The sequence below is a fragment of the Martes martes genome, assembly GCF_963455335.1.
Source record: "Martes martes genome assembly, contig: scaffold_57, whole genome shotgun sequence".
Lineage (NCBI taxonomy): Eukaryota > Metazoa > Chordata > Mammalia > Carnivora > Mustelidae > Martes > Martes martes.
In genome coordinates this window covers 507254-519349 of record NW_027666627.1, presented here as the reverse complement: position 1 = coordinate 519349, position 12096 = coordinate 507254, and the positions used below count along the sequence as shown (strand labels likewise).

At 36.5% G+C, this 12096-nt stretch overlaps 1 protein-coding gene across 1 annotated transcript in view; it reads right to left on the bottom strand.

Annotated features, from left to right (window-relative positions):
- LOC308337881 (ankyrin repeat domain-containing protein 26-like) overlaps window positions 1-12096 on the bottom strand; it is a 147167-nt gene that overhangs the window by 41865 nt on the left and 93206 nt on the right. The window contains exons 13-15 of the mRNA XM_080831426.1: window positions 3131-3298; window positions 1210-1243; window positions 722-863 (exon numbers count right to left, since the gene is read on the bottom strand). Of these exons, the coding sequence (XP_080687552.1) occupies window positions 722-863; window positions 1210-1243; window positions 3131-3298 (344 nt within the window). The remainder of the gene's footprint in view (window positions 1-721; window positions 864-1209; window positions 1244-3130; window positions 3299-12096) is intronic.

Below are 12096 nucleotides of genomic sequence, written 5' to 3'. Positions count from 1 at the left end.
CAACTACTTTAGAAAACCATTCGGCAGTTTCATAATGAGGGAATACAAAGAGACACGAGACTTAAGGGTTATTAACTGCCTGAATTACAGTTAAGGTTTCATATGCATATACATATGTCAAAACTATCAAATTATACACTTCATAATGTGCAGTTGCCCTAACTTAAGCTGTTGAGGGGAAAAAACCTCTATAATAAGAAAAAATATCTAAAACAGTGGCTGAGACACGGACAGAAGAATAGGAAACAATCCAAGATGAAGCTGAGAACTGTGGTTTTTCACCCCAGAACGATGAGACGTAATAACTAAGCTTTAAGCAAGGGGGTCACGTGATGAAATATAAATTTTTAAAAATATATGGTGACTATGGTTGCAGTGTAGACCAAGATTCTGGGAAGTGGAATGCCAGGGAAAACAGTCCTGGGTCGTTTCAGTATTCTAGGACAAATGTAGTGGTAACCTGACCTGACCTTGGGTGAAGGCACAGAAGAGGAGAGTTAACACACATCAGGTGTGCCATTCCTATGACGAAAAACATAGTGGAAATTACAGCTCTTTGGCTAAGAGTATTCAACATTTCTCTATTTTCATATAAAACGTATTTCTGAGATGAGTAGCTCTATAACACATCAGTGTTGTATGGTACAGCACTAGACAAGAAGTGCACATATTACTATAGGAATGTACATACAAAGGCTTCATATTTACACAAGGGTCTTACCTTTACAATCCATGCCATGTTGTTCAATTAGCGACATGCAAATCATATAATTAGAGCAAGGCATGCGGAAACCCTCCGAAATTGTTTCAGATGACAGAGTTAAGTCATCAAAGTCATCCATAGAATCAATTTGCTTTTTAACCTACAAATAAATAATACTACTTCAAAATGTCCCCTAAATGTTGATAAAATATACTAAGTGTAGAGAGATGATAAATACCCGTATCTTTTTACAAGAGTAAAAAAAAGGTACTTTCGAAAGGACTGATTTTTATCAAAATGACCTTTATCAATAACTAGTGTTTCTGAACAACTTTTTCAACGTATATGTCTGTACAACAAAGGCAGATTTTCTCTTTATTCACTATGCCTTTCCTAAAGTAATTTTTTATCATGGAATAATATTTCTGATAAACATTATTTATCAAAATAACGTAATAAAATAAAAATTTAAAAATAAATGAAAAAAATTATATGTATATATTTACCTTTTCCTTGTCACTAGATGTTTCCTTTGCAGATCTAAAAAAAAATCAATTCTTTTCAGGCAAACATTAAATACTTAACATACAACGAATATCTAAATCATATCTAAACTATATTATGAATCATGTTAACAAAGCATTAAATTTAGATCAAACTGACAAAAAGCAAAGGAAAATCATAACGTTACTTGCATTATTTGACATGAAGAAACATACCACATTTTTTGTCATCATTTTCAATAAAAACAAGCTTTTACTGGTTCTAAAAACTATTCGGAAAGTGCAAGTTAAGTTCTTATATGAAAGAAACCCTTTTTTGATAATCATGATATTAGTGTTTTGAGGATCTACTGTGTAAACACTATGCATTATTATGAAAACTTCACATGTTTTAAGGGTATTTTAAGCCTCACAACAATCTTATAAACGTAGGTAATTATATTGGGTATTTTACACAGGAAGAAAATGAGGCACAGAAAAAAGTAACTTCCCAAAGCTGGTACAGGTGGTCAGGAGTAGACCCAGAATTCAAATCCAGGAAATGTGCCTTCAAAACACGTGTTTTACAGTATATGGTGAAAGTAATATTTAAGTGTTTTTAAGTAATCTGATAGCAAATGAATCTATGCGTATTCCATTTTTAGCTATAATTGTAAATAATAATTCATGAATCTTAACCATTTTTTTAAATAAAAAACTTCATATGTAGGCAATATTGAAAATCTACTTTCAAACAACTCAAGATTTGCTTCTTCTAAATAAGTTGATCAATGCGCATTCATTTATTCATTCAACTGTTTATTCACAAACAGACACTTATTGAGTATACTATGTAGGTGTCAATGACACTGTTGGTACAGGAATCTTCAGCTTTGTAATTTAGAACTTTATAAACCAAAAGTAATAATCTATGATAGATTGATAGTTTTTTTTTCAATTATAAATAAAATCTTTCCCCTTCCCCCAGAATCTAAACAAATATTAAGTAAATATAACCAGATAATTCAAAGTCCCTAATAAAACCATAGCTATTCATGATACTGTCAAAGGCACTGAATATCTGAAATTATCAAGGAATGGGGACGCCTGGGTGGCCCAGTGGGTTAAAGCCTCTGCCTTCAGCTCAGATCATGACCCCAGGGTCCAGGATCAAGCCCCACAACGGGCTCTCTGCTCAGCAGGGAGCCTGCTTCCCTTCGTCTCTCTCTCTGCCTGCCTCTCTGCCTACTTGTGATCTCTGTTTGTCAAATAAATAAATAAAATCTAAAAAAATTATCAAGGAATGATTAGTTCTATTCAGAATGGCCTAAGGTTTGTATATTTACTATTATATGTATAGTTTTAAGTGAATGAATGATAGTATCTGCATATTCAATTATATGAGAATACTCCACGGTGGAACCAATTCTGAATAAACAATTTCTTGACACAAAACTACATGAATAGGAGTACTAAGGACAATTACTATATCATCTTTAAAAGAATGTAATACAATCAATAAGCTTTCTAACATTTGGAAATGTGAAAAAAATTAAATAAAATAGCCATGCCTATCTCCATTGGATCATTTCCGGGAGCATACAAAGGTATTCTAAAAGCTCCCATCTTAAAATTAAAAAATAAAGAAAATTCTTTTGAACTCCACATTCTTTTTCATATCATCCATTTCTCTATTACCTTTCCCTGTAAAAATTCTTTAAGGAGTTCTTTATACTTATTCATTACAGTCCAGCTTCCATGGTGACTGTTGAAACTGCTCCTTGTCAAAGTCACTTGTCCTCATCTTAACCTTTCAAGCAGTGTGTCTGATATACTTGAGTATTTCTTGTCTTCACTTGTACCTACGCTACAGCATTTCATTTCCATAAAAAGTAATCACTGTTAAAATTCCTTCAGAAGGAAATAAAGAATTTGTAGATTTTACCTTCCTTCATCCTGATCCATTCCACTTGAAGTGTTGTCATCATTCATTTGTAGAGGATGAGAAGTTAGAGAAGGGGCTTTCTCAAACCTTGATGTAATCACAGATTCTTTTGATGTTTGTTTTTCTTTATCCCCTTTCCTTACTTCCTTTATATCCAAAGCAGGAGCACTATTTTTCAAAAAAATCCATTTAAAACATCCATTAAAAAGCTAATGTTTTCGGGAACCTGGGTGGCTCAGTTGGTTAAGCCACTTCCTTTGGCTCAGTGGTCTTCTCCCTTCTCATGCTCTTTCTTACTCTCTATCCCTCTCTCTCAAATAAATACTCGACCATTCTCTTATACCATACACAAAGATAAACTCGAAATGGATAAAAGACCTCAATGTGAGGCAGGAATCTATCAAAATCCTAGAGGAGAACATAGGCAGTAACCTCTTCGACATCGGCCACAGCAACTTCTTTCAAGACATGTCTCCAAAGGCAAGGGAAACAAAAGTGAAAATGAACTTTTTGGGACTTCCTCAAGATAAAAAGCTTCTGCACAGCAAAGGAAACAGTCAACAAAACAAAGAGACAACCCATGGAATGGGAGAAGATATTCGCAAATGACACTACAGACAAAAGGCTGATATCCAAGATCTATAAAGAACTCCTCAAACTTAACACACACAAAACAGAAAATCACATCAAAAAATGGGCAGAGACATGAACAGACACTTCTCCAAAGAAGACATACAAATGGCTAATGGACACATGAAAAAATGTTCATCTTCGGTAGCCATCAGGGAGATTCAAACCAAAACCACATTGAGATACCACCTTATACCAGTTAGAATGGCCAAAATCAACAAGACAGTAAACAACAAGTGTTGGAGAAGATGTGGAGAAAGGGCAACTCTCTTACACTGTAGGGAATGCAAGTTGGTGCAGCCACTTTGGAGAACAGTGTGGAGATTCCTCAAGAAATTAAAAATAGAGCTTCCCTCTGACCCTGCAATTGCACTACTGGGTATTTACCACAAAGATACAGATGTAGTGAAAAGAAGGGCCATCTGTACCCCAATGTTCATAGCAGCAACGGCCACAATCCCCAAACTGTGGAAAGAGCCAAGATGCCCTTCAACAGACGAATGGATAAAGAAGATATGGTCCATATATACAACGGAATATTATGCCTCCATCAGAAAGGGTGAATACCCAACTTTTGTATCAACATGGACGGGACTGGAGGAGATTATGCTGAGTGAAATAAGTCAAGCAGAGAGAGTCAATTATCATATGGTTTCACTTACTTGTGGAGCAAGTAATAACATGGAGCACATTGGGAGATGGAGAGGAAAAGTGAGTTGGAGGAAATCGGAGGGGGAGACAAACCACGAGAGTGGTGGACTCTGAGAAACAAACTGAGGGTTTTGGAGGGGTGGGGGTGGGGGGTTGGTTGAGCCTGGTGGTGGGTATTAAGGAGGGCACATATTGCATGGAGCACTGGGTGTGGTCCATAAACAATGAATATTGGAGCACTGGGAAAAAATTAAATTTAATTTAAAAAAATCTTTTAAAAAATTTTTTTAAAGATTTAAAAAGCCAATGTTTTCTAATAATTTCACTGGTCAAGAATTTAAAAAAAAACAATTTTTTGTAAAATGCGGCTACCCATTTCAATTCATTTATTAGTTCACAGAACAGTTATGAAGTCCAACCATATATAAGCAAATACACATCCCTTGCTTCAAAGACTGATCAATATACAACTACAATACAATGTCTTTGTGGTGACAAAGCAGCTGTGGACCTCTTTGTAGGAGCTGTGGAACCAAGCACCATAAACCAAGGGACCTAGGAAAACTCTTGCCTACCCATGCATCAGATAACAGGCACACTCACTACAGTCCCAGCTATGGACCCAGCAATAGCCCATAGACTGGCTCCAGCCCCTTCCTCTCAACCACATCTGGGAGCCCCTGGAAAACACTTAGATAATCACCCATTGACAAAAGAGCTTTTTTAGAAAAACTAGATTTCCTACAGTAAAGTTCCAGCACACCACCAGAGCAAAAACAAAACAAAACAAAACAAAATCAGGTTTGGATACACTGGAAAGGTAGTCATTAAAGACTACTTCAAATGCAAAGACAGCAATGTAAAACTTTAAAGAATATAAAAAGTCAAGGAAATATGATACCACAAAATGATCACAATAATCTTCCAGTAATTGATTTCAAACACATGAAGATCAGTAGTTTATCCAAAAAAGAATTCAAAATAGCAGTTTTAAGTAAACTCAGTGAGCTACAAGAAAACACAAAAAGCCAATTCAGGGGTGCCTGGGTGGCTCAGTCTGTTAAGCACCTGACCTTTGATTTTGTTTCATGATCGCAAGGTCATGAGATCCAGCCCAGCATCAGCCTTATGCTCAGTGTGGAGTCTGCATGTCGCTCCCCCTCTGCTACTTGCCCGGCTCACACACATGCTCTCTCTAAAATAAATAAATAAACAAATAAAATCTTAAAAAACAAAACAAAACAAAAAAAACAGTTCAATAAAATGAGAAAAATACTAGATGAACAAAATGAGAAGTTTAATAAAGAGTTGGAAGGGCACCTGAGTGGCTCAATGGGCTGAGCCTCTGCCTTCAGCTCAGGTCATGATCTCAGGGTCCTGGGATTGAGCCCCACATCGGGCTGTCTGCTCAGTAGGGAGCCTGCTTCCCCCTCTCTTCAGCCTGCCATTCTGCCTACTTGTGATCCCTCTCTCTGTGTCAAATAAATAAAAGCTTAAAAAAAATGCTGAGAGAAAAGAACTGCCAACCAAGAATACTTTATTGAGCAAAATTATCCTATAGAAATCAATCAAATCAAATCAGTAAGTTTGATACACATTAACAGAATGGGAAAAAAATTACATGATCATCTCAATATGTGCAGAAAAAGCATTTGACAAAATTCAACATCTTTTCATGATAAACACTCTCAATAAAGTGGGTACCAAAGTATCATACCTGAACATAACTAAGACCACATATGAAAAACCCACAGCTAACATCATACTCAGTGGCAAAACACTGAAAGTTTTTCCTCTAAGTTCAAGAATAAGACAAAGGCGCCCACCTTACCACTCGTATTAAACATCAGACTAGATAAAGAAATGAAAGGCATCCAGATCAGAAAAGAAGAAATCAAACTGTCTTTGTCTGCAGAGGATATGATCTTACATATAGAAAATGCTGAAGACACCACCAAAAAGCTGTTAGAACTAGCAAAGATGAAGGATACAATATCCACATATACAAATCCGTTACATTTCTATACATTAACCAAAAAAATCTGAAAAAGAAATTTAAAAATACCATTCACAAAAGCATCAAAAAGAACAAAATACTTAGGAATAAACTTAACCAAGGAGGTGAAAGATATGTACACTAAAATCTATGAGACTTTGATAAAAGAAACATCAGACACACAAATAGGAAGATATCTCATTATTCATGGATTAGAGAAATCAACATTAAATATCCACGTGACTCAAAGCCATCTGTAGATTCAATGCAATCCCCGTCAAAATTCCAGTGACATTTTTCAGAGAAATAGGAAAAAGAATACTTAAATTTATATAGAACAAAAAACACCCCAAATAAGCAAATCAGTCCAGGAAAGAACAAAGCTGGAAGCATCACACTTCCTGTTTTCGAACTGTTACAAAGGTACAATAATCAAAATAGGATGACCATTCATAAAAACAAAACAAAACAAAAAAAAAAACCACAAAACGCAAAGAAACAGAATCAAGAACCGGACAATAAACCCATGGATATAGTCAACTAAAATTTGATAAGGGAGCTGAGCACACTCAAGGAAGAAAAGATAATCTCTTCAATAAATGATCCTGAGAAAACTGGATATTCACATGCAGAGAATGAAACCAGACCCCTAACTTACACCACTCACAAAAATTAACCCAAACTGGATTAAAGACTTAAATATATAACCTTAAACCATAAAACTCCTACAAGAAAACGGGGGAAAGCTCCCTGACATTGATGTTGGCAATGATTTTGGATGTGACATCAAAAGTACAAGCAACAAAAGCAGAATCGGTGGAACAAGCAATGTTTCTGCACGGCAAAAGAAACGAGCAACACTCTAGTTCCATTTACGTTGAATATATAGGGGAAGGAAAGGAAAAAATAAGATAAAAACAGAGATGGAAGCAAACCATAAGGGACTCTTAACTAGAGGAAACAAACAGGGTTGCTGGAGGGGAGTTGACGGGACGATGGTCTAACTGTGCGGTGGGCATTAGGGAGGGCACTTGTGATGAGCACTGGGTGTTACATGCAGGTGATGAATCACTAAAGTCTACCCCTGAAACTAGTAATACAATATATGTTAACTAAGTTGAATTTATCTAAAAAACAAAGCAAATGAAAAAGCAACCTACAGAATGGATGAAAATATGTGCAAACCACACTATCTGAAAAAAGGTTAATATGTAAAGTATATAAGAAATTCATAAAATTCAACAGCAAAAAACCAAATACAATTAAAAACTGGGCAAGGCATCTTAATAGACAGCTCTCCTCAGAAGATATTCAAATGGCCAACAGGACCAAAAAATGGGCTCGACATCACTATTCATCAGGGAAATGCAGATCAAAACCATAATGATATATCGATCACCTCACACCTAATAAAATGGCTTACAACAAAAAGGGAAGAGATACCACTGGCAAAGATGTACAGAAAAGGGAATCCTTACACACTGTCACAGGACTGTAAACTGGTACAGCCACTATGCAAAACAGTGTGGAGGTTCCTCAAGAAACTAAAAATAGAACTATCAGAATATCCAGTAATCCTATTTCTGGGAACATTCTGACAGAAATGAATCAGTATCTCAAAGAGGTACCTGCACCTCTATGTTTACTGCAGCATTATTTACAACAGCCAAGACATGGAAACAACCTACATGCCCATCAGGGGATCCACGGATTTAAAAATGTGGTGTATATATATATAGGAGAAGGGAGTTGAGGGAAATTGGAAGGGGAGGTGAACCATGAGAGACTATGGACTCTGAAAAACAACCTGAGGGTTTTGAAGGGGCGGGGGGGTGTGAGGTTGGGGGAACCAGGTGGTGGGTATTAGGGAGGGCACAGATTGCATGGAGCACTGGGTGTGGTGAAAAAACAATGAATACTGTTATGCTGAAAATAAATAAAAAATTTAATTAAAAAAATGTGGTATATATTTACCATGGAATATTTTTAGCCACAAAAAAAAGAGGGAAACCCTGCCATCTGCGACAGCATGAATGAACCTTGAGGGAATTAAGCTAAGTGAACGAAGTCATCCAAAAAGACAAATACTCTATAATCTTACACACGGAATCTTGAAAAAAACACATTTATAGACTTGTGGTTGCCAGGGGTAGGAGGCTGAGGGAAATGGATAGATATTGGCTAAAGGGTACAAACTTCCCATTACAAGATTAGTAAGATCTGAGGGTCTAATGTACAGAATGGTGATTACAGTTAATAATACTGTTACATATTTGAAAGTTACTAAAAGAGTTGCTAAAAAAGAAATGATAATTATGCGAGGTGATAGAGTTATTAACACTATTATCATTTGACAATATAAAAGAGTATTAAAGTAATACAGGTATACCTTACACCTACACAGTTATCTGTCAATTATACCTCAAAAAATCTGGACAAAATTCAACAATACTCACATGTCAAAAATAGCAATAATCTGATTAATTTTGTTTGAAAATAAAATTATTTGAGGGTGCCTGGATGGCTCAGTCGGATAAGGTCTGCCTTCAGCTCAGGTCATGATCTCCAGGTCCTGGGATCGAACCCCAAATCAGGCTCCCCGCTGAGCTTCGCCCTCTCCCTTTGTCCCTCCCTCCTGCTCATACTCTCTCTCACACAAATAATTTCTTCTTAATTTTCTTAAAGAAAATGATTTGGTAACTTTTGTATACTTTTACCTTACTATTTAATCCTAACATAAAAAGCTAGATTTACTAATACAAAATTATAATTACTTTTTCGTGGACTAAATGCATGCAAGAGAATATTATTAGCATATAGCTACCTAAACTCACAAAAAGACTAAATTTCCCACAAGAGATGATTAATTTAGGAATTGAACATGAGCCCCTCAGAGCACTGAAAACAAAAACAAAGCTAGCAATTACTGTTTTAAAACTGTTAAACAGATAACTATTCTAGTTAAAATTTAACATCCAAAAAAGAAGGATCTTCCTGAAAGCAATTATTGAACAATCTCTCTCGACCTAAATTTCAAAAATAAATCTATAATTACAGAATATGAAATAGCTTTCATTTTGAACACAGTTGATAGAAGCAACTTTTAAATAGAAAAAATCTAGTTAAATTCGCCTCAAACTTAGGGTGGGGGGAACCCAAATAGGAATAGGAAGCCATAGTAACAAGAAGCCACCATATGCAGTTTTAAATGTGTGTAATTGATCAATGCCTACTGGCCTCACTCACCAATCAGGCAATGTCAGCTCCTCCCTTCTAAAAGAAAGCCAATATGGAACAAAATCACTCCAATACACATGCCTCGAGTGCCAACCAACCAACCAACAGTCTCACCCAAATTACCATGGTGTTTCAGATGATGACAAACCACTTAATTCTCTGAAAGCCCCCCAAACCTTAAACTCTACTCTTCCCAAAACCCTATATAAGAATAGCAGACTGCTCTGTCAGAAAAGACTGACCAGCATAGTTCTCTCTTACTAGTAGGCAATAAATTCCAGCTTCATCTTCTTAGTTTACATATTGAGGGCTCATAATCCTTTTGCAAGAATTGTTAAAATCTTATAATAATTTACAATCATATTGCATTTTCCCTAATAAAATATAAATGAAGTTTGTGATTCCTTTGATCCATTTTACTATAATTAAAGCTAACATAAATACCAGTAAAAGAATAAGTAGCAAGTAACCACAATATTGGGCCCCCCAAAAATTAAAAAAAAAATGCATACAACTGACAGGTTAAATTGTCAGAAGGGACCCATGTCAAACTTTCCTTTTGTTTAAGTGAGAATCAGCATTATGTTAAAAACAATACATGCAGGTTAAACCCCATTCACTCAATAAACATTTATTGAATAGAACTATATATGCTAGAACATTTTCTAGGCACTGAGAACATGGCAATGAACAGATAAAAATCCTATTCATGAGTGAAGTAAACACAAAAAACAATAAACTACACAGGCAAAATAGCCAGTAGTAGAGGAGAAAAACTAAAGCAGAGAAATCAAATTTTGATGTGCTATAGGATAACCAAGAAATCAGGATATTTCCCAAAATATAGGATAACCAAGAAATCGGGATAACCAAGAAAGGCCTTAATTTTTTTTAAGATTTTATTTATTTATTTGACAGAGAGAGAGATCACAAGTAGGCAGAGAGGCAGGCGGCGGGGCGGGGGTGGGGGGCGGCGGAGCAGGCCCCCCACTGAGCAGAGAGCCCGATGCAGGGCTTGATCCCAGGACCCCCGCATCATGACCTGAGCTGAAGGCAGAGACTCAACCCACTGAGCCACCCAGGCACCCCGAAATGCCTTAATTTTTAAGCAAAAATTAAATTAAAAAAAAAAAAAAAGGAAGGAGCAAGGAGCAAGCAAGCCATAAGAGTATTATTGATGGGAAAAGCACTCCAGACAGAGTCAACAGGAAGTAGAGAGGTAAGCTCAAAGTGTTTATAGTGAGAAAAAAAAAAAAGTGAAACATTCAGTGTACCTCAGCAGAGTGAAAAGGACAGAAAATAGGAGTTCAAATCAAGGAGAGGTAGTAAGCAACAGGGAGAGACCTGAGATGAATAGATCACACAAAGCCTTGTAGGTGTTAGAAAGAACTTCGGCACATACTCTGAGCGAAATGGGAGGCAACTGGGGTTTGAGCAGAGGAAGACATACTCTGACTTATGTTTTAAAAGATCCACTGTGTTTAGAATTAATGGAAAAAGAAAAGGCAAAAGAACGAACAAACAAGAAGACCAATTAGTTAATTATTACACCGATACAGACAACAGATGACAGTGGCTTGGTCATGGAGGATGTGTTTGGCTTCTGATTATATTTTGAAGGAAGACCTGACAAGATTGGCTGACAGATTAGATGGGGTATGTATGAAAAAGAAAAAGACAGGAGTCAAAGATGATACCAAGTTTTTTGGCAGAGCAACTAGAAGAATTGTCATTAACTTAATTAGGAAAGACAAGAAAGGCAGGTATAAGAAAGAATATCAGTAGTTCAATTTTGGGCATGTTAAGTTTGCAATACCCAATAACTATCCCCCAAAATATCAAATAGGTGGTTTTATGTGTAAGTCTGGAATTCCACAGAGAGATGTGGGCTGGAGATACAAACTTGAGGGTCATTAGAATATACAAGATAGTAAAAGTCAATGGGACGCCTGGGTGGCTCAGTTGGTTGGACAGCTGCCTTCGGCTCGGGTCATGATCCCAGCGTCTTGGGATCGAGTCCCACATCGGGCTCTTTGCTCCGCAGGGAGCCTGCTTCTCCCTCTGCCTCTGCCTGCCACTCTGTCTGCCTGTGCTCGCTCGCTCTCTCTCTAACAAATAAGTAAATTAAAAAAAAAAAAAAAAAGATGGTAAAAGTCAAGAGAAAGAAAATCAAGGACTGATTCCTGGAAGGAGAATCAGGAGAATGAGGAGAAAGAAGCAAATCAGGCTGAGATGTACAGACTAGAAAGGCAGGGGGAAACCAGGTGAGTGAGTGATATTCTGAAATCTACATGAAGACAGAATTTTGGAGAAGAGAGTTTTCCAATGGGTCAAATATTGCTGATAGGTTAAAAAAAAAAGATCTAAGAAATTATGTCTAGATTTATTAAAATGAAAATCAGTGGTAACCTTTGAAAAATCAATTTTGGAGTAATGGGAGTGAAAATTACTA